The following is a 21,307-nucleotide window of genomic DNA, read 5'->3' as shown; positions in this document are numbered from 1 at the left end:
TTGTCAGACAAAACAATGCCACTTGAGGGCAGTCAAGGTCTCTGTTTTAGAGGCTTTGACACCTTTTCAATGAATTATGCCACTCTTTTGAAGTATCAACCAAGATTACTTGTCTGTCAGATGGTTGCCTTGAACCTACCACCTACTGACTTTGTGAGAGTGCTACAATATGAATTCCAGCAAATCTACTTGAAAGTATTTCAGTTGGGCTTCATGCTAAAATCACACTGGAGTGTGTCCTTAATGTTGCTTCTAAATGGTGTTTGACAGAAAATAATGGTTCATCAGCAAAGGGAGGATGGTAATTGACTGGAAGTTTCCTTGTCCCACATTTGACCGGGTACCTGATTCTGAGTCAATGTTAAGAACTATTCCCTCACAACATGTGCAGTCACCTCTGCTGGGAAGAAATATGGCCAGAGATAACAGTTGTGGATTCTGAGATGTTGGCTGAAAGATAATCTGGTGAATATCACGTCAGAATTGGATAGTGCATAAGCAGCTCTCCAAACTTTGGCCACTTCCATCATCCTAAAGATTTTATAGAAATGATTTTGCCTGGGTGTGCCAGTGTAGACATACTTGATGTCCAATTCGGTTGCTTTATCTGTCTGATTAAATTATTGTGCTTTAATGTTAGTGTGTTATAGCTGATTAGTTTGACTTCAGGGGGGGCAGTCTACTGTGGATTTGGAGTTCAATGTAGTTCTGAGTAAGAATGGTAGATGTTGATCCTACACAATGCCATTAAACCAGATAGGAGTATGAGCAATCTGGTTGCTTAGTCATGACTAATTATTTCAGTGCTTTAATATCACAGTTTTTTTAATTTATTGAGTTTAAATTTGTCAGATCTTCTAAATTATTATTGAACCAAGTCCCTGGACTAACAATCTAATAACTAATCCTTGTGATACTGCAATTATATGCCTCTCTTGGCTCCTTCCCACTGATATATTTTCATGGGCACTGACAGTTAGCCTGTATCTCTTCTGTTAGTTTCCATGCCGGGTTACAATTATCCCCTAAACCTGTAATGCTTTAATTCTCCGTTTCAGTCTGAAGAGAAAACTCGTCTTCAAGAAGAGTTAAAGGATGCCAGAGATAAAGCCAGGCGAAGATCACTAGGCAATATCAAGTTTATTGGAGAACTCTTTAAACTGAAAATGTTGACAGAACCTATTATGCATGACTGTATAGTGAAGCTGCTAAAGAATCACGATGAAGAATCACTAGAGTGCCTATGTAGGTTGTTAACTACAATAGGCAAAGATTTGGATTTTGAAAAAGCCAAAGTAAGTTGAAGAAATTTTGCTTAAATGTTTGGTAGAATGGGCATAATTTGGTCTTGGATGTATTTTGTTGTTTTCTGCAGAAAATATTACCTTTTTGTATTTTATAGCCTAGGATGGATCAATATTTTAACCAAATGGAAAAAATAATCAAAGAAAGGAAAACTTCATCTAGGATTCGCTTTATGGTACAAGATGTAATTGATCTGCGACAAGTGAGTTTATTTTTTTAAGATGGTAAATGATCTGTATCCATATTAATGTTGAATTGTGTAAACAAAAACCTCCATTCTGAATTTTTCCGCAGTGTTTCATAAACAGTATTTTTGGAAATGTTAATTTTATTGATGATCTGTATCCATATTAATGTTGAATTGTGTAAACAAAAACCTCCATTCTGAATTTTTCCGCAGTGTTTCATAAACAGTATTTTTGGAAATGTTAATTTTATTGATGTAGACAGTGTGGTCAGAACTAGCAACATATTTTGCAAAGTTTATTTAAATTATTTTGGGGTGGGGGGGCTGCAGTTTGTCCAGCAAATAGTTCTATATTAAATCCATATTAAAGCCACAGTGTAGTCATGAAAATCTTTCTGTCCTAGTTAGTGTCAGCCTCTCAATGTCCTTGATTATTAGCTTCTGGATGATGCAGCCAACAGAAAGCTGTTAAACAACCTGTAACATTTCTGTACAGCAGTATTTTCAAAATATGGGTAATTGAATCGATATGTATGTTTCCACTATAGTGTTTAGACTGAAGTTATAGATTAGATATTTTGGGTAATGGGGTGGAAAATAATGTTATTTATGGAATAAAATGTACAATTGTTTGTTTACAGAATAACTGGGTGCCTCGAAGAGGTGATCAAGGACCCAAGACGTTAGAACAGATACACAGAGAAGCTCAGATAGAAGAGCATCAACAGCATCTAAGAGTACAACAACAATTGCTATCAAAGCAGGATAAAAGGAGAGGTGGTGGAGGTAGTAGTAGTACAGGTGAGTTTAATAGTGATGCTGGTATGTAATCTATCTTCAGTCCAATCTGCAGGCATTATTCTGGAACTTCAGTGGGAATACATATAGCAGACGACCTGTCCTGGTCAACCAACATCTCCTCCCTCGCCAAGAAGGCACAGCAGCGTCTCCAGTTTTTATGGCGACTGAAGAGAGCAAACCTGCCCCCACCCTCACCACATTCTATAGGGGTGCCATTGAGAGTGTCCTGACCAGCTGCATCTCTGCCTGGTACGGTAACTAACATCTCTGACCGTAAGTCTTTGCAGAGAATTGAGAGTACAGCAGGAAAGATCATTGGAATACCTCTTACCTCCATCCTGGATATTTACAACACACGATGCGCATGCAAGGTCTGCAGAATCATAGGTGACCCTTTTCATCCCTCCCACGACCTATTTGTCCCACTGCCATAAGTGGTACCGGAGCATCCAGGCCAGAGCTACTAGACTGTACAACAGTTTATTTTCCCCCCAGGCTATCAGGCTCCTGAATACTCTAGAGACAGTTTCAGACAAATGCTGCGTCAAAAGCCCTGGTTTGCACAACGGCGTATAAGAACTGGCTGCTGCTGCTGAACATGTTTATACAATTAGTACAACACAATGAGTTCTGTATTTTCTTCATCCAACTCTGTTTTGCACTAACTCTGCTCTAAATTTGTATTCTGTATATACTGTTTTTTGCACTATTTGTACTTGAACGATTTTTTTTATTTTGTCTGTTTATTGTATGTCTTCTGTTTTATGTATGTCCTTTGTTGTGTGAGTCTGGGGGAAATGACATTTAATTCCTCCATGTGTTTTTACAGCATATGGGTGAATGACAATAAAGTAACTTGAACCTTGAACCAATTTCAAACATTAAATCTTGGCTTTTTGAGGATCACTGGCTAAATCCCAAAGCATGTTACTGGAATCTGTTGGATATTTTGCTGCAGCCATTTCCCTTTTCACTATCTTTGCTTACGGTTGGACTTTGGTTCAAGTATCTGTACATCTTTAGCAGGTATCTTCCCAGTAATCAAATGACTGAGAGCTAATTCACGTTATAGTCCAATCTTTGCAAAGCTGCATCGTCCATCATACGTATTGACTGCTGAAAAATCTTCAACTCATGCACGAATCTGCTGAACTTGTATGCGTTGGTCTAGGATGAAAGGACTTGTCGGTTTTGTTGGAGCAGCATTCTTGATCTCTTGTTTAAATTGTGCACACAGCCCTAAGGCAATATTGCTTATGTGAATAAGCTGTAAACCAGTCTTGTGTGTGATTTGACTTGGGTTTCTGGCAATTATATGAATTCTTTCCAATTACAAAATATTGCTATCTGTAGGTGGTAGAGGAAGTCAAGGAACAGATGAAGCAGGTTGGAATACTGTACCAATTGCCAAAAGTAGCAGGCCTATTGATACTAGTAGGCTAAGTAAGATTACTAAGGTAAGACATTTGTTTCAGAAAATGTAACTTGCATTTAAAAAAAAACAAATGTAAATGGTATTTAAGAACTTGAATTCTTTACCCTGTTGCTGTCCACACACAACATTTTTCTTAAATAGGCTGGGGCCATGGATTACAATAATCAAGTGCTGGCGCCAGCAGGTCGACTTGGTGGCTGGGTTAAAGGGAGCAGTGGTGGATCTGGAAGCAAACCTAGTGATACAGGTAACTTCAAGATTAAATATTGTAATAAAGCCACTATGGCGAACATAGAAACAGTGTGAACATTTTCCCTTCTCGACGCCCGAGTTATTAGAAAATTTAGAGAACATTTTCCTGCTTGAATGTCTTTCTATTTGTGTAATTAAATGCTGTTACAGCTGCACTAGTATTTCAGTAATTAAGCATCTGAGTCAAGAGTAGGCATGTCACCAACATTAACCTAAACATTCAATGTTTGAAAAGCAAATTTACTGATGTAAAAAGAAAACATTTCTTACCTGTCAATTTTTATGTTCTGGTTTTGTATTTTAAATTATTCCAACTGCTGTAATTCATATGTTCCAGAGACATTTTATTGATTTGTCACAAGCATACCAGTAATTGCCTTTATTTTAGTCTATGGTCTGTGCCAATCCAGTATCATTGTAAAGGGAAATACTTCATGAGGGCAAAGGTGTGGCAACTGATGCCTCACTGCTTCAAGGACCTGAGTTAGAGTCTGATGGCTGCTATGTGCATTTTGCACGATTTCCCTGTGTCTGCATGAGGTTCCACTGGGACCTCTGGTTTACTCCTATTTCCCAAGGACATACTAGTAGGTTAATTGGTTATCATAAATTACTCCCTAGAGTGGCTAGGTGGCAATAGAATCGAAGGAGAGTTGACAGGTCTGTGAAAGAGTAGTTTGCAGGGCTGTAAGGAGAAAGGGACTGTTAGGGGTTAGGGACTGTTAGGGAATGTTAGGGATTGCTCTGCTGGGGGCTGGCATGCCTTGAGCTAAATGCCCTCTGCCTTGTAACAAATGCTCTAACATTTACCACGTCTTTCATAAAGGTGAGCAAATTCAGCCGCTTGTCAGATTTAACTTGCTATTTGGTTTCTCATGGAAAAAATATTTGTACTTTTAAACCAAGAGCCAAACTGGTAGTTCTACATCTACATAGTTGACTGTTTATTATATTAGTCTGGTGAGCAATAACGACTGTGGCTGCTTAATTAGATTGTGGCATAAAAGTTTGGAAAGGGCACTACATAAATTGATCCAAGAAAGAGTTATAAACTGCTTTTGCTCAGATCACTCGGGATGACTATCTGAATTTATTTCCTTTGAATTCATATCCCAGGGAATATAAATCTAAACAGATGTCTTGAATTTGTATTCCTTATAAAGAGAGGATATTCTGTTTTGCCAGACTTGTGTATGTGGGGAAGGGCCTGCTTTATTTTCAAGCTATTTTAAAATTTGCGCCCTCTTTCCAGGAGGGGGAGAATCTTCTCATTCTGTATCATTCATAGTAAACATCTCAATTAGATCATTTCTCAGTCAGTCAAACTCCAGGTGATGCAAGCTAAGCTTGTGTATCCTCCCTTCACAAATTGACCTCTGTCTGTGGTATTCCCCATTCTAGATCAATATCTATTCTGATAAAATTCAGCCCAGAAATGATTAGCAACAATATTGGTTTATAATAGTGTTGACTGCATACATGTACAGCTAGTTCCTATTTGTGTCTTTAGGTGTGGATTCAGGAAGGCCAGCCACAGCCACATTGAATAGATTTTCGGCTCTCCAGCAGTCTTCATCGACAGATAATTTTGATGCACGAAGAGTTGTACCCAGGCAAGTTGATGGAATTGATTACTGGAGGCTTAACCTTTTAAACCTGTTACATATTTAGCATGTTTTATTGCTGGACTTCCACTGTGGTGTACACAGAAATAGAAATACATAGTGAATTTTAACTGTGCTGATTTTGAAATTGCTTAATTTGGAATTCATTTGGGGAAAATAAAGCATTTCAGGTGGCCCCTGCATTATGGAAGGTTGCGTTATCATGTGCCATATTGTGATTTTCCATAACGTCTGGTCACGACATTTGCACATGCATCAACAAATGTTTTGTTTTTTCTCTCAGATTCGTGAGTGAATTTTATTTCACATCTACAATCTAGGTTGTGATTTATGAATTCTGTAAGGGCGGCCTTAACGTGGGGAATCACTTGTACATTGTTTCAATTTTTGCTGAAAATGTGCACTTAATGTGAAACTAAAGCACTTTGTAAAGATTTTATTTCCAGTTCACCGTTCATGACTTTGGTTTGTCCCATAGTGGCGCACAAACAACAAAATAACATCTTTTGAAACACAATAATTGTTGCAGTGAAGGGAATGTGTAGTCAAATTGTGCGCAACAAGCTCCTTCAAAACGATGTGATAATGAAGAGATCTACTTTTGTAGATTGAAAGATCACACGACAATGGGAATAACTTAAGTGCTCAGATATAATACCTTGGGATATTTTGTATTAACCTGAAAGAAGATGGCTTATTTGATATCTTGTGTGTGTGTATATATTATGTATAGAAAGGAAAAACTACCTTGTTCAGTATTCCACTGTAGTGTAAACTTTTGATTTTCTTTTTATTTCCTCTGTACAATTGTGTGGTGTGGGACTTGAATCAACAACCATCTGACTCAGAGGCAAGGCATTGTGTGATGTACTAACTGTCATTCCAGTTGCAAAACAGTACTTGGGAATTGAAGTAAACATGTTAAGATGCTTTGAATTCCATTGTCCAGAAATATTACCCATTGTGTTATCTGGATCAGCCTCTGTAAAAGTTGATCATGCTTTGGGAAATGTAAATTGCACCACGGTGTTGAAAAACAAAGCTTTTGCTATATCTAAGTAATTTTCACCAAAAGAGTACTCAATTTTACAAATCAAAAAAATCATGTATATGCTGAGGCATGGAGTTTGAGCTGCAGTTCTTCTGAATTTTTTCTTGGTGTTCAATAGGAGTAGTTCAAGTCGTGAAAGAAGTGAAAAAGGTGATCGTGAGCGAGGAGATCGGTTTGAAAGAAGTGAACGTTACGAGAGAAGTGAGAGGAGTGATCGTTTTGAAAGAATTGAACGCAGTGAAAAAGGTGACAAGAGTGACAAAAGCGATCGTGTTGAGAAATCTGAGAAGAGTGACCGCAACAGACCTCCACTTACTAAGAGAAGCTATAGCAAAGAAGTAGACGACCGAAGCAGGGAAAGGGAACGGCGAAACTCCCAAGAGCCAGTAAGACGTGTAGCCAGCATGACTGAAGAAAGAGATAGAGGACATGCGAGAGATCGAAGTAAAGAGCCTGGTGAGTAATCAGACTTTGATGCTCTTAACAGGAACGTTGCCAGTGTTGCCTTTGCAGGTAAATTTTTTAAGCTATGTACTATATTGTGTATTTATTTAGTGCTTACTGGAAGTACTATACTATGAAACAGTTTCAGTTTCTTATATCCTGGTAGTTAATACAGGACAAAGCTACTGTCCACTGCTGGGCCTACATTTCTTGAGTTCTACTTGTGAAATTCTTACTAACTTTGCACAGTGATTACTAATTTCTGCTCATATCCAACTTTTTAAAATCACTTTTTCATAGGTTAAGTATGTGAGCAAAAAAGTCAGCAAATAGTATATAATGTGGGGAAAATGTGAAGTTAACTGGAAGGAAAAATTACTTTTAAATGGAATTATTTAGGTGGAGAAGGACTAGATAGTTGTAGCACAAGGGGGGTGTCTTTGTATATGAAACAAAGCTAGCATATAGGTGCAGGAGGAGTTCAAGAAGGCTAATGGGATGTTGCCTTTTATTTCAAGGGCGATAGTGTAAATGTAGGGAAATCCTACTGCAACTGTCATTGAGTGTATTAATGTTAGGTATATCGTGCAAGTTATAAACATATCAGAGCAGATCTTCATCTAGTCCCTGGAGTATACTTTTAATAAAATCATCGGCACAGTTTTCTAGTGGAAGACTGGCTCCCAGGACCTTTCCTGATGTAAGTGCATTGGTGCACCAATATGCTTTCAGGTTGCCTGTCCAATCAGGCAGTGCAGAAGTCCAGTGTCTACCACGCTGCTGTGCAGCGGGCTGTTTTATAGCCTCCCAGAATCGCTGTTTAAAAATATGCCCATTACTGATCTCAGCTGGAGAATTGTCCCATTTAACTTGCAGGTGATTGATTATTTCTGTGCTTTCCAGGAATTTCAGTGCATGGGTATTTTTGGCTGTGTTCTGTGCCTCAAGTGTGGTCTTCTGGCATTATACTCGGCAGCAAAATGCAGCTTTTCAAAATTGGCTGAAGCATTACAGCTTGTGCAAGGTGAAACAGTATGTTGGGTGCATGCATGTCAGTACTTGGAAAAAATATGAGGTGGTACATTATTCATGGATAGAATTCAAAACTCTGGTTCCTACAGCATACTTGGTATATTATGGTATATTATGAATAATTTGCATTTCATATGCAGTAAGTTATTGCAAGCTATATTCAGTTCAGGTTGGTAAATGACTACTGACCAGGACATTGACAAAAACAAAGTATACAGTGACCTGGAAATTAAACACTAATTATCTAAATTGTGGAAATGTAGAAGACAATGGGAAGGGAACTCTGGTGAGCAAAAGCTTACTGGTTATATAGCTGCTATAAGAGCAAAAGCCGTATGCTTCTGTGGAATGTGGCGTGATTGATAAGAAGTTACTGAGCTATGAAACTTCAAGGCCACAAGGAAACAGGGTTGTTTGTGACTAACTGTGTGAAAGATGTGTTAACCTGTCTGGCTGCACACAGCAGCCTTGGCTTGACCAATGGCAGCGTAAGCTGGTCAAGTATACCCAAATATGGGTATGCCTGTGCAGTAGGTGGACACCCACTGGAGAACAATGTATTGAAGTTTGTTAGCACCCTGTATTCTTTGAGTCAGGCCACGTGCAGGGAAAAGCAGCACTGACTGTTTGCTCCTCTGTGTACCCCTACTCCCACTAGTGTTAAACAATAAAGAACTTTTTGTATGCTTCTTGGTTCTGCTGTTGTCTGCTTTATCACAGCGCGGGTTGACTTTCACAGAAAGGGTGCACTGATTCAGTCAAATGAGTTTTAAGTTTATTCCAATTATTTTTAATTTACCAGTTAAGCTGGAACCGGTCTCTGTATCTACAACATCTGACAAACCTGCCCTCTCTGAGGAAGAACTTGAAAAGAAATCCAAGGCCATCATTGAGGAATATTTACACATCAATGATATGAAGGTGAACACAAATGGCCACTAGTTCATTATTTGAGAACTGTATGAATTTTGATTAAGTGGCAGTCTTGTTTATCTTGCAGAATTGGTGAACTGAAAATTAGCTGGTTTTGTGATGTGGAAAATTATTCAAGGCAGATTGCACAGCAATGTAGCTGGAGGTGGTGGGGATGGAAAACAGTAATTGAAGCCAATTGGCAATTTGTGAACTAACACTCATTCCAGCAAAATTACCAGAGCCACAGTGTTTGCAGCCTTCTAGTTGATTAATGAACTTGCCCATTGTTTATCAAATGTTTTTTGTTTGCAAAGGACTGCATAATCATGGGAGATTTTAATCATTGGGCAAACTAAATTGGTAAGGGTAGCAAGGACTAGTTATGGATGATTTGGAACTTGTAGTAAAGAATCCTCTGGGAGAAAATGACTGGTGGAATTCAAATTTGATTTGAGGGTGAGAAACTTGTATCATCACCTTAAAAGGAATCACTATGGTATGCAGATTGAGTTGGTTTATGTGGATTGGGAAAATATAGTACATCAGCAGTAACAGACATTTAAGGAAATATTTTGTAAATCTCAAGTATAGGTGAGAAAAAGACTGAGAAGAGTGCACATTGTGACTAACTAAAGAAGTTAAGGGTGATATTAGGCAAACTAGTGGGGCTAAAGGCCCACAAGACTCCAGAGCCTGATGGCTTGCATCGTAGTGTCTTAAGGAAAGCGGTTGCAGGGACTGTGAATGTGTTATAAAATTCCCTGGATTCTGTAGAGGTCCCAGAGAAATTTATGGCCATTTTTCAATATAGAAAGGAGACAAAGCCAGACACTTCAGGCCAGTTAACCTCACATCTGTCAGTGGGGAAAACACTGGCATTGATTATTACAGAAGTAATAACAGACTATTTGGAAAATCATAAAGCAATTAAGTGGTATCAACGTGGTTTTATGAAAAGGAAATTGTATTTGATATTTTCTAGAGTTCATTAAGAGGTAAAGAATGGGATGGATAAAAGGGAACCAATAGATGTAGTGTGTTTGAATTTCCAGAAAGCAACTGAGAGTGCAACAGAAGTGATTACTGCATAAAGTAAAAGTGCATTGGGTAGTTGGTGATATTGGCAGTAATCTCTATATTTAAGGAATGATGTACTTGCATTGAAGGCTGTGCAGAGAAGGTTCACTAGATTCCTGGGATGAAGGCATTGATGTATGAAGCATGGTCAAGCAGGTTGGGTCTAAGTTCACTGGAGTATAGAAGAATGAGGGTTACTGAAATCATCTAAGATTATCTGGAATGAGGGAGCATAGTTTCAAAATAAGAGGTCACCTATTTAAGGTGGCGACAAGAAGGAATTTCTGGCTGTGGTGAATCTTTGTAAAGCTTCACCCCAGAAAGCTTTGGAGAGTATAATCAAGGAGACTGATGGACATTTTATATTAAAACTGAGTCAAGGTACTGTATCTAGGGAGAGAGAAAGTAGAAAAGTGGTGTTCAGGCCAAGATTGCATCATCCATCTCTTAGTGAAAGCAGAGTAGGTTCAAGGTGATATCTGGAGCTCCTTAAATTCTTTTCACCATAAAGGGACCAGAACAATATATTGGCAACATTGTGGTTTTTTATTTTGAGGTTCGTTAATATAAAGCAGTATATCTTCTGTTACAGGAGATTTTTTAATATTGTGCAGTTGGGAATTTAGGCATATTTCTATAACAATATTCTGTGCAATTTCAGAAAGGAAATTGAAAGCCTATTTAATTTTCTTTTAGGAAGCATTGCAATGTGTACAGGAACTTGAGTCACCGAAGACATTACACATCTTTGTTCGAAGTGGGGTCGAGTCAACTTTGGAGAGAAGTGCAATAGCAAGAGAACATATGGGCATGCTTTTGTATCAACTTGTAAAAGCTGGCACTCTATCAAAACAACAGTATTACAAAGGGTAAGAATGGATCCATATGTACACTATGGATCTGCAAGATTCAAATGATATGTTAATTTTAGCCAAGATGTTCAGTTAACTCTGTCTTACTTTAAAAGGTTGATAACTTTTACTTCTGAAAGTTTGATCAGATGTTCCTAAAGTATTAGGTTTTGCTTCTCCTTTCCACCCTACTCCATCCCCCATATTATAGGCACTTGACAACTGGGCTTGTTTTTTTTTATTGAGTATAAATAGCTTGTAAAATTTAGGTTTTATTTTTGGGGATGAGTGTGATGTGCATCGGGTAGGGGCTGGAAAGTTAGATAAGATGAATGTCAGATTAAGCTAGGTTGATGCGGACAATGGGATAAGTACCCTTCTGTGTTTAAAATTTAAATGTGTCCAGTTAATTATTTGTTCCACACTAAGGGCTTTTATGTCTTGTTTGTGTACCACAGGCTAAGTGATATCCTTGAAATAGCTGAAGATATGGAAATTGATATTCCACATATATGGCAGTATCTTGCTGAACTTATTGTTCACATGCTACATGATGGAGGCATACCAATGGCAGAGCTTTTCAGGTAACATTTCAATTTGTAGTGTGATTACTATCTGCAGCTGTTTAAAAAATTAAAACCATTGTGTGCTTGCAGAAGAAATATTTATCTGCATTTTGAAATAACTTTGCAAGCACATTACATCACAGTGGAGTTTGCAGCCAATTTAATTCTCAAATGTAGCCATTGTTAAATTAGCAAATATAGCTGCACTTATGCACAGAACAAGGTCTCTCAGATGAATGAAATAAATGATGAGATGATATTATGGTGATAGTAGTTGTAAGATAAATTTTAGCCAGGACATCAAACACTCTATACCTCTTCAATTGCCATGAGGCACATAATTTTAAAATCTGGATAAAATAGCACTTCCAATAAATAAGCATTTCACTGGTGTTCAAAATTGTTTTGTACCATTGAGTGGTCCTCAAACTTATGATCTGACTTGTATTGAAGAATGCTGGGCAGTTTAAAATTGAAGTTTGAAATTCAATTGAATTGCTCTTGGCAACCTTTTTCTCTTTACAGAAAGGTGATTGGGAAGTTGAGGAAAGATAAGTTAGACTTTTCTGTTTGACAGTCAAGATTTGTTAACATTAGTCATGAAAATTTGAAAATGTAGTATGATGTGATTATATTCAGGTTTAGTTGATAAATCAAAGGTAAAATTTGTTCTAGGCAATGATCACCTTTAATGAGAAGAGTGCAGTGACATCCTCTTAACATTCAATTGCATTGCTTCACTGAATCTCTCCCAGTTATCAACATCCAAGAGTTCACCATTCATAAGAAAATCTAATTGAAGGAGCTAGATGTTTTTCAGCAGCTAAAATGGGTGGTCAAATTAAGTATTTTGGTCACTGATTCCCATCCAGACTCTAAAGCCATTTCAACTATCTGCACCTGAATGAGATCAGCTGCATCAATGTCAGTGGTGTCAATTACCAGATATTACTGTTCCTAATCTTGTCTGAGTTCCCCACCCAGCAGAGCTGTAAACTACATTCACTCCAAGGGTAGCAGCTGTTCACCATTACCCCCAAGGGTAGTTAGAGATGGGAAATAAATGCTCGTTTCACCAGTGATCTTCCACAATGTTTTTAATGTTGCAATTGTACCTAAGTTTTCAAAATATTCTCCAGGTAAAGTTGATGTAACCTCTGTTTGGATGTTTTTGTGAGATTAATGCTTTTTTTAAAAAATCTCCTCCTGACAGAGAAGTGGCCAAGCCTCTTGTCGCCATTGGGAAAGCTGGGCTTCTGCTTGCTGATCTTCTCTGTTTACTTTGCAAAGGAATGGTAATTTTTTTTAAAATTTATTGTCTATGAATGTACTTTAATACACATGTAATTTCAAGTTTCTTAATCCCAAATATTATTTTATATACTTACGCAGAGCCGAAAGAAGGCAGGTTCTTTGTGGAGAGATGGAGGTCTGAGTTGGAAGGAATTCCTTTCTGAGGAAGAGGACATTAACAAGTTTGTCACTGAGAAGGTATTTCCTAATTGACTTAGTTATATAAGCTTCACATTTAGGGCAAGGGAATGATAATACATATGCCAGTACAAGTGACTTGATGTTGATATGAACATCACTGCTGCTTGAACAGTTACATAATTGTGCTACACTATTGCTTCATGAGCATAGTGCTTGTTCTGATGTTTGATTTTCTTTTAGTCTGTATCTCATGGCAATATTTTTAAACCTATAAACAATTTTGAGAGAGTTCCTTCATAATGTTCTCAGTAACACTACTTAGTGCTAAGCATTCACAATTAATTAGCCCTCCATTTTTTCTATCATTCATGTGGCTGTCTAAGAGTCTCTTAAATGTCCCTAATGTATCTGCCCCCACCACCTCTGCCAGCAGTGCATTCCACACATCCACCACTCTAACAAACAAAAAACTTACCTCTGGCATCCCCCTCATACCTTCCTTCAATAACCTTAATATTATGCCCCCTTAGCCATTTTCACCCTGGGAAAAAGTGTCTGACTGTCCACTCAATCTACGCCTCTTATCATCTTGTACACCTCTATCAAGTCACCTCTCATCCTCCTCCTCTCCAGAGAGGAAAGCCCTAGCTCACTCAGCTTATAAAATATGCTCTCCAATCCAGGCAGCATCCTGGTAAATCTCCTCAGCATTCTCTCTAAGGCTTCCACATCCTTCCTATAATGAGGTGACCAGAACTAAACACAATACTCCAAGTGTGGTCTAACCAGAGTTCTGTAGAGCTGCAACATTGCTTGGCGGCTCTTGAACTCAATCCCCCGACTAATGAAGGCCAACACACCATATTCCTTAACAACCCTATCGACCTGCGTGGCAACCTTGAGAGATCTATGGATGTGGACCCCAAGATCCCTCGGTTCCTCCACACTGCTATTAACCTTGTATTCTTCTTTCAAATTTGATCTTCCAAAGTGTTATCACTTCACTTTTCTGGGTTGAACTCCATCTGCCATTTCTCAGCCCAGGTCTGCATCCTATCAATGTCCTTTTGTAATCTACAGCAACCTTCTATATTATCCACAACACCACCAAGCTTCATGTCATCTGCAAACTTACCCTTCCCCATCCTCATCCAAGTCATTTATAAAAGTCATGAAGAGCAGGGGTCCTAGAACACATCCCTGTGGAACATCACTGGTCACCAACTTCCAGTCAGGATATGCTCCATCTACCACCATCCTCTGTCTTCTATGGGTGAGCCAATTCTGAATCCACACAGCCAAGTTTCTCTGGATCCCATGCCTCCTGATTTTCTGAATGAGCCTTCCATAAGGAACGTTATCAAACGCCTGACTAAAATCCATGTACACCACATCCACTGCTCTACCTTCATCAGTGTGCTTTGTCACATCCTCCAAGAATTCAATCAGGCTCGTGAGGCACGACCTGCCCCTCACAAAGCTATGCTGACTGTCCCTAATCAGCCTATGCTTCTCCAAATGCTCATAAATTCTGTCTCTAAGAATCTTCTCCAGTAATTTGCCCACCACTGAAGAAAGACTCACTAGTCTGTAATTCCCAGGGTTATCCCTACTCCCTTTCTTAAAGGAACCACATTTGCCACCGTCCAATCATCTGGCACTACTCCTGTGGCCAGTGAGGACGCAAAGAGCATCGCCAAAGGCACAGCACTCTCTTCCCTCGCTTCCCGTAATAACCTTGGATATATCCTGTCTGGCCCCAGTGACTTATCTATCCTAATGTTTTTCAAGTGTTCTAGTACATCCTCTTTCCTCACGTGAACACGCACTAGCATATCAGCCTGTCATACGCCATCCTCACAAATGTCAAGGTCTCTCACTGGTGAATACTGAAGCAAAGTATTCATTAAGGACCTCCCTTACCTCTTCCAACTCCAGGCACAAGTTTCCTCTTATCCCTGATCAGTCTTGCCCTCACTCTAGTCATCCTCATATTCTTCACATATGTGTAGAATGTCTTGGTATTTTCCTTAATCCTACTCAACAAGGCCTTCTCATGCCCCCTTCTAGCTCTCCTAAGTCCATTCTTAAGCTCCCTCCTGGCTACCTTGTAACTCTCCAGAGCTCTGTCTGATCCATGCTTTCTAAACCTTAGGTAAGCTTCTTTCTTCCTCTTGACAAGATACTGTGTCTCTTGTCAACCATGGTTTCTTCACTCTACCATCCTTGCCCTGCCTCAATGGGGCAAGCCTGTCCAGATGCCTATGCAAGTACTCCCTAAACAACCTCCACATTTCCATTGTGCACTTCCAAGAACATATGTTCCTAATTTACGCTCCCAAGTTCCTGCCTGATAGCATCATAATTCCCCCTCCCCCAATTAAATACTTTCCCATATTGTCTGATCCTGGTAAAGTTAAAGTTATGGTCACTGTCTCCAAAATGCTGTCCCACCGAGAGATCTGAAACCTGATCAGGGTCATTGCCTAGTACCTGGTCCAGTATGGCCTCTCCGAGTCAGCCTGTCTACATACTGTGTCAGGAATCCTTCCTGAACACTCCTAACAAACTCTGCCCCATCTATTCCTTTACACTAAGGAGGTGCCAATCAATACTAGTGAAGTTGAAATCACATGACAACAACCCTGTTATTTTTGCACCTCTCCAAAATCTGCCTCCCAATCTGCTGCTCAGTGTCTCTGCTGCGACTGGGGGGTCTGTAGAATATTCCCAATAGAGTGATCGCTCCCTTCCTGTTTCTGACTTCCACCCACATTGACTCAGTAGATGATCCCCCCAGGATGGCCTCCCTTTCTACAGTTGTGACATTCCCTGATCAGCAAAGCCACTCCCCCACCTCTTTTACCTCCGTCCCTGTCCCTTTTGAAACATCTAAATGCCAGAATATCCAGTAGCCATTCCTGCCCTTGTGACAGCCAAGTCTCTAATGGCCACCACGTCATAGTTCATGCTCTAAGTTCCTGATACTTCTCGCATTGAAGTAGACACACCTCAGCCCATCCAACTGACTGTAATTTTGCCCTTTCAACTGTTTGTCTTTCCTTAGTCTTTTTTACACACTGCATCTACTTGTACACTAAATGCACCAACCTCTGACCTATCACTCAGATTCCCATAACCCTGCTGAACTAGTTTAAACCCTCCCCAACAGCTCTAGAAAACCTGCCCGCAAGAATATTGGTCCCCCTCCAGTTCAGGTGTGACCTGTCCCTTTTGTACGAGTCATACCTTCCCTAGAAGAGACCCCAGTGATCAACAAATCTGAAACCCTGTCCCCTGCACCAACTCCTCAGCCACACATTCATCTGCCAAATCAACCTATTCTTACCCTCACTGATTACTACTCTTGAGCTCCTGCTTTTCAGCTTCCTACCTAGCTCCCTATATTCCCTCTTCAGGACTTCCCCCTCTTTTCCTACTTATGCCATTGGTACCAATATGTACCCTGACCCCTGGTTGTTCACCCTCCCCTTTCAGAAAGGTGTAGACCCAATCAAAGACATTCCTGACCCTGGCACCTGGGAGGCAACGTACCACTTGGGAGTCTCTTTCATGTCTGCAGAATCTCCTGTCTGCCCCCCTTATTGAACCCTCTTTCACTACCGTTCTCCTCCCTTCTGCACCACACAACCAGGCTCAGTGCCAGAGACCTGGGCACTGACTTTCCTCTGGTAGGTCATCCCCTCCCAACAGTGTCCAAAAGCAGTATACCTATGTTGAGGGGAACAGCCGCCGCAGGGGTACTCTGCACTACCTTCCTTCTCTTGACAGTCACCCAGCTATCTGCCTCCTGCAGCTTAGGAGTGACTGTCTTCCTTTTAGCTCTTATCTATGAACTCCTCATCCTCCTGTAGGAGCCAAAGTTTCATCCAGCTGCATCTCCTGTTCCCCAATACAGTCTTTAAGGATCTGTAGCTAGATGCACCTTGTGCAGATGTAGTTATCAGGGAGACTGCAGGTCTCCCAGAACTCCCACATCTCCCAAGATGAACACACCTCTGACCATGGAGCCATTCTAACTACTCTGGCCTGACACTAAAAAGAAACACCAAAGCAAGAAAGAAAGAAACTTTACCAGAGACTTGCCTCAGCCTCTTGAGCTAAAGCTTCGGTCCCACAATTGCTATTCCCAAAATGGCTGCTCTGCTTATATTTGCCTTCCTCTTATTTGCTGCTGTTAATTAGCCAATCGGGTATTAACAATTTGCAAATGTGCCTTGTTTAGACTCTTGCAAGGTTACATTCGTAAGCACATGCACAGAAACTCGCATCTTTTCAGAGCTCCTGCTCCAAATCTGGCTCCAACTTCCGACTCTGCAAGGTGGAACTCACAAGCACATGCAGTTTCAGTGAGACCCTCTCATTCTTGGCTCTAGAAAGTATTGGCTGGTCTGCTCATTCATTCTATGAAAGACTAACAGCCCTATGCAGTTGTGACATCTCTTGTCATCACTGCAAAGAGGATGAATTACCAGTGTTCCGTACCACGTGCTGTGTTTGTTACATGAGGACATTCTAGTCATTCAGAACTTCTGTGTTTATTAATTTTGCACCTTTTTAATTCTGCTTTATTTTTTCTGCTAAAGTGGATGTTCCGGTTTTTCTGCATTTATATTGTCTTCTTGCCCACTTGCTTATCAATGTATTCCTTAACAACTAGCATTGCCACTATATCAGCAACAAATTTGGATGCATTGCACACGGACCCTTCTATCATTAACTGATCTCTGAGGCACTTAGCCAGATCAAGCATGCCAATTTGAAATTCCCCTGGTTTAACTCTGCTACTTTGTTTATTAACTGATCCCCTATCCACATTTCCCTTCTCCTAACTGGCTTATTTATTTCCCCTGTCCTTTTGGGGGAAAAAAAAGGTTTTAAATTTGGTGTTTCTCAATCTTCTAGGTCTTTTCCAGAAGCTGAGGAATTTTGAAGGATAGTAATCAATGCATACAGCAGCTGTGCACAGATCAAATAGTTAGAACTGGCTAATTTCAATTTTATCTGCTTACAGAAAGTAGAATTTACTCTGGGAAATGAATCTAGTCATGAGGCAACACCAAGCAAAATGGAAATGTCCTTTGATGAACTATGTGAACAGTTTGATAAACTAATTAAGGAGAAAGCTGAGAACCAAAGAATATTTGACTGGATTGAAGTAAGTTTACTTCATTATCTTAATTCTAAGCTTTATTTTGCAGGGGAGGAGAGATCTGGTAACTAGGAAAGAAAACCATTTTATGGGAATGACTTTTTTTTGAAGAATTTGGTATTGTAGCTTATTATTTAGCTGCCAATACTACGCACAAGTTTCTAAGTGGAATTGTCTACCCGTAAGCTGCATATTGAGTCAAACTGAAAATTTGTAGTGGTCAATATTGGGGGGTGGGGTGTGATTATCTTTAATTTCAGAAGTGCAGCATATGTAATCATGCACACAGTGGTAGATATTATATAAATTGTGTATGTCATTAATTTAACTTCAAGTAAAAAAAATCTGTGTTCTAGGCAAATCTAGATGAAAAGCAAATGGCTTCACCACTCTTCATCAGAGCATTAATGAAATCTATTTGCCATTCGGCTGTTGTATGTAAGTATACCTTTGCTTTTAATCTTTAAACCCATTTATAGAAAAACAGCCACTATAATTTGTTAATCCATTTTCCATTCCTTTCCTGTCTATTTTAGTTGAAAACCCTATTCGTGTGGATGTGGACATCATCCAAAATAGAGTAAAAGTCCTGATAAAATACCTGAATTCTGATATTCAGCGTGAGCTACAAGCACTATATGCCCTCCAGGCCTTAATGGCCATATTAGAACAACCACCAAGTAAGTACAATTTTTTTTTGCAGTGTTTCTGTAATCTGAGGACAGGCCTAAAATAATACATACCCTTCCATCCTGATGGCTTGTTGGAAAACCAAATATCAGACTCCTTTTGTTTTTGTTCTGTGATACAGATAACAGTCTAATCATTCTGAAATTTTACTGCAGCACAACATGAAATGCAAGAAATGCTAATTGGGCACCTGCATCTTATTTCATTCCATGCATATTCAAGTTTGGGTCTTAGCTAACACAAATACTTCTGATTTGTTGATTCCATGAGTCTGCTTTTGTAATCACAGGAATGAGGTTACTTGCTCCTTATAGTATTGATTGATATCACAGGTCCTATTTAGACTGCTGAGGGTTGATGAGAGTGAAGTTTTGTTTCCATCACTGTTCCCAACTCCCATGGAAAAACTTGCATTACTTTTTGTAAAATTACTGTATGCATTTTTGTCTATCACCTGAAAGTTTTCTAGTGCCATTTGAAAGAAAATTTGCAGTGGAAAAAGTCACAAATGTAGAAGCCTGCAAATGCTCAATTTTAATGTTACAAAAATAACTATTTTATCGACTGTAGATGTTTTTGAAAGAATTTTCCATGGCCATGTGTTCAGTTCTAATCTGACTGCTGATATAGTGTTGATTGCTTTTGACGCCTAATCTGAGGCTGTCTATACATTCATGCCTTGGATTTTCAGATCTCCATCTAATTGGTATAAAGCTGATTTTTAATATTAGCAATAAAGTAGACATAATGTGCCAATGCAAATGTACTGTATAACCATGAATGTTGAATTTTGCACTCATTGCCCATATCTGCAGTGGAAGTTCCAACCATGCCCAATGCAAACCCAGTCCTAGTCTCAGTAATTGCATTTTCTTCCAGAGCCGAGCTGACCAACCCGACCAACCATTGCCATAAATACATATTGAGCAAATCGTCGTGATTTGAGTAAACTGCTGAGCTGGGTCTGCACAATACAATCTGATTTGAACCCAACAGATGTAGTTGGGGTACTGTCATGGTCTCGTCAGGTAGCCAGGTTCTAGCTTACAGTATCTGGCAGAATGGTGATTAAGTTGAATGTGGTAATTTACAGGAGTTCCTTTGGGTATTTGCATTGAAAGCTGTACACTTATTTTCTACTTTCTTTGCAGATTTACTAAGGACATTTTTTGATGTTTTGTATGATGAGGATGTTATATCTGAAGAAGCCTTTTACAAATGGGAGTCCAGTAAAGACCCAGCAGAGCAACAAGGAAAAGGAGTAGCTTTGAAATCTGTGACAGCTTTCTTCACTTGGTTAAGAGAAGCTGAAGAAGAATCGGAAGACAATTAGAAATCATTATTGACACAAGTCAGTCATATGACGAATCGCATTAGGCAGATGAGGACTGTCCTTTGAGTTTTTTTGCACAATCAAGTGCTTGGTTCTGAGAACGTCTATTCAATAAACCCTTGGTACTTCAAGGTTTTATCTATTTTTTAACATCAACAGTTCATGTCTAACAAATATAACTATTTAGAAAAAAAATTAGGGCTATTGAGATGGTCCTCAAAATTAGGTGGTTGTCATGGGCATAGGAAAGTGGTGGGGATTTTTGATTTTTAAAAAAGAATGGTGGATACCTTGGTGTTAAATCACCAACGATGCAAACAAATTTAGGGATCCCAGGATATATCAACTTGGCTTCCCTATGCTAGATTTTTTTTTGAGGGGCGGGGCACCCAGGCCCTTGGACTCCTCTGTTCTTATGCCTATGAGTTGTATAAAAAGCCTTGAACAAGCCTGTAGTGGATTTTAAAAATCAGTAAGAGTTTAACAGTTTAATTAGACAAAACGTAAAACAGTACAGTTCCTAGATGATTCTACTTAATGTAGAACAGTTTTAGGACAGTTCTGTAAATAAATGTTTTGCAATATTGCTAATGTAATGCCATGTTATTTCTGCTGTCTTTGATAAAGTGCAGCAGTGTCTCCTGTATTTATAGAATTCCTGAGTTCATAAGGTGCTTGTAATTATCAACAAGAATGAATCCTCCATTGATTACAGTTTAAATGAATGTGTAAATACTTTTGCTTTATTAAGTATTTAATTAAAAATTAATGCCTCTTTTCACATCCAAAACTGGAAAATAAAGAACATATTGCAAAGTAAAGAAAAAATTGTTTAATTCTCCTACTTTTGCTTGTAGCAGGATAATTTTCTCACAACAGTAGCCTTTGCTTTTGTAATGTTTCTGTGGTTCCACAATATGAAAATAAGGCTTTTCTAACTTGCTTGGGATGGAAACTAATCTGCAGTTTTCAAAAATTATGATTTGGTTTCGAACTCATCTTTGTTGGCAAAGTGGTATTTTGATTTTCCAAAGCTATAAAATTGTAACAATGATTGGGATATTTTCCTTTGATATATTTTTGATAATGGGATGAGATGTGTTGATCTGAGAAATTAGAAAGGAGTAGTATATAAT

The 21,307-nt window shown here is 39.1% G+C and overlaps 1 protein-coding gene across 7 annotated transcripts in view; it reads left to right on the top strand.

Moving 5' to 3' along the window:
- The window catches only part of eif4g1a (eukaryotic translation initiation factor 4 gamma, 1a), an 87,209-nt gene extending 66,210 nt beyond the window's left edge, over window positions 1-20,999 (top strand). For all 7 annotated transcript variants that reach the window (XM_052017184.1, XM_052017180.1, XM_052017182.1 and 4 more), the window contains 16 exons: window positions 1,059-1,295; window positions 1,403-1,507; window positions 2,134-2,293; window positions 3,647-3,750; window positions 3,870-3,975; window positions 5,491-5,593; window positions 6,775-7,112; window positions 8,935-9,053; window positions 10,821-10,993; window positions 11,434-11,559; window positions 12,755-12,836; window positions 12,934-13,032; window positions 18,011-18,154; window positions 18,505-18,586; window positions 18,685-18,828; window positions 19,990-20,999. In XM_052017184.1, the coding sequence (XP_051873144.1) occupies window positions 1,059-1,295; window positions 1,403-1,507; window positions 2,134-2,293; window positions 3,647-3,750; window positions 3,870-3,975; window positions 5,491-5,593; window positions 6,775-7,112; window positions 8,935-9,053; window positions 10,821-10,993; window positions 11,434-11,559; window positions 12,755-12,836; window positions 12,934-13,032; window positions 18,011-18,154; window positions 18,505-18,586; window positions 18,685-18,828; window positions 19,990-20,171 (2,304 nt within the window). In that variant the 3' untranslated portion in view covers window positions 20,172-20,999. The remainder of the gene's footprint in view (window positions 1-1,058; window positions 1,296-1,402; window positions 1,508-2,133; window positions 2,294-3,646; window positions 3,751-3,869; window positions 3,976-5,490; window positions 5,594-6,774; window positions 7,113-8,934; window positions 9,054-10,820; window positions 10,994-11,433; window positions 11,560-12,754; window positions 12,837-12,933; window positions 13,033-18,010; window positions 18,155-18,504; window positions 18,587-18,684; window positions 18,829-19,989) is intronic.
- The last annotated feature ends 308 nt before the right edge of the window (window positions 21,000-21,307 follow it).

Source organism: Pristis pectinata, chromosome 6, assembly GCF_009764475.1.
Source record: "Pristis pectinata isolate sPriPec2 chromosome 6, sPriPec2.1.pri, whole genome shotgun sequence".
Classification (NCBI taxonomy): Eukaryota; Metazoa; Chordata; class Chondrichthyes; order Rhinopristiformes; family Pristidae; genus Pristis; species Pristis pectinata.
Note: the sequence above shows the minus strand (reverse complement) of the source record. Positions and strands in the feature narration are given on the sequence as shown.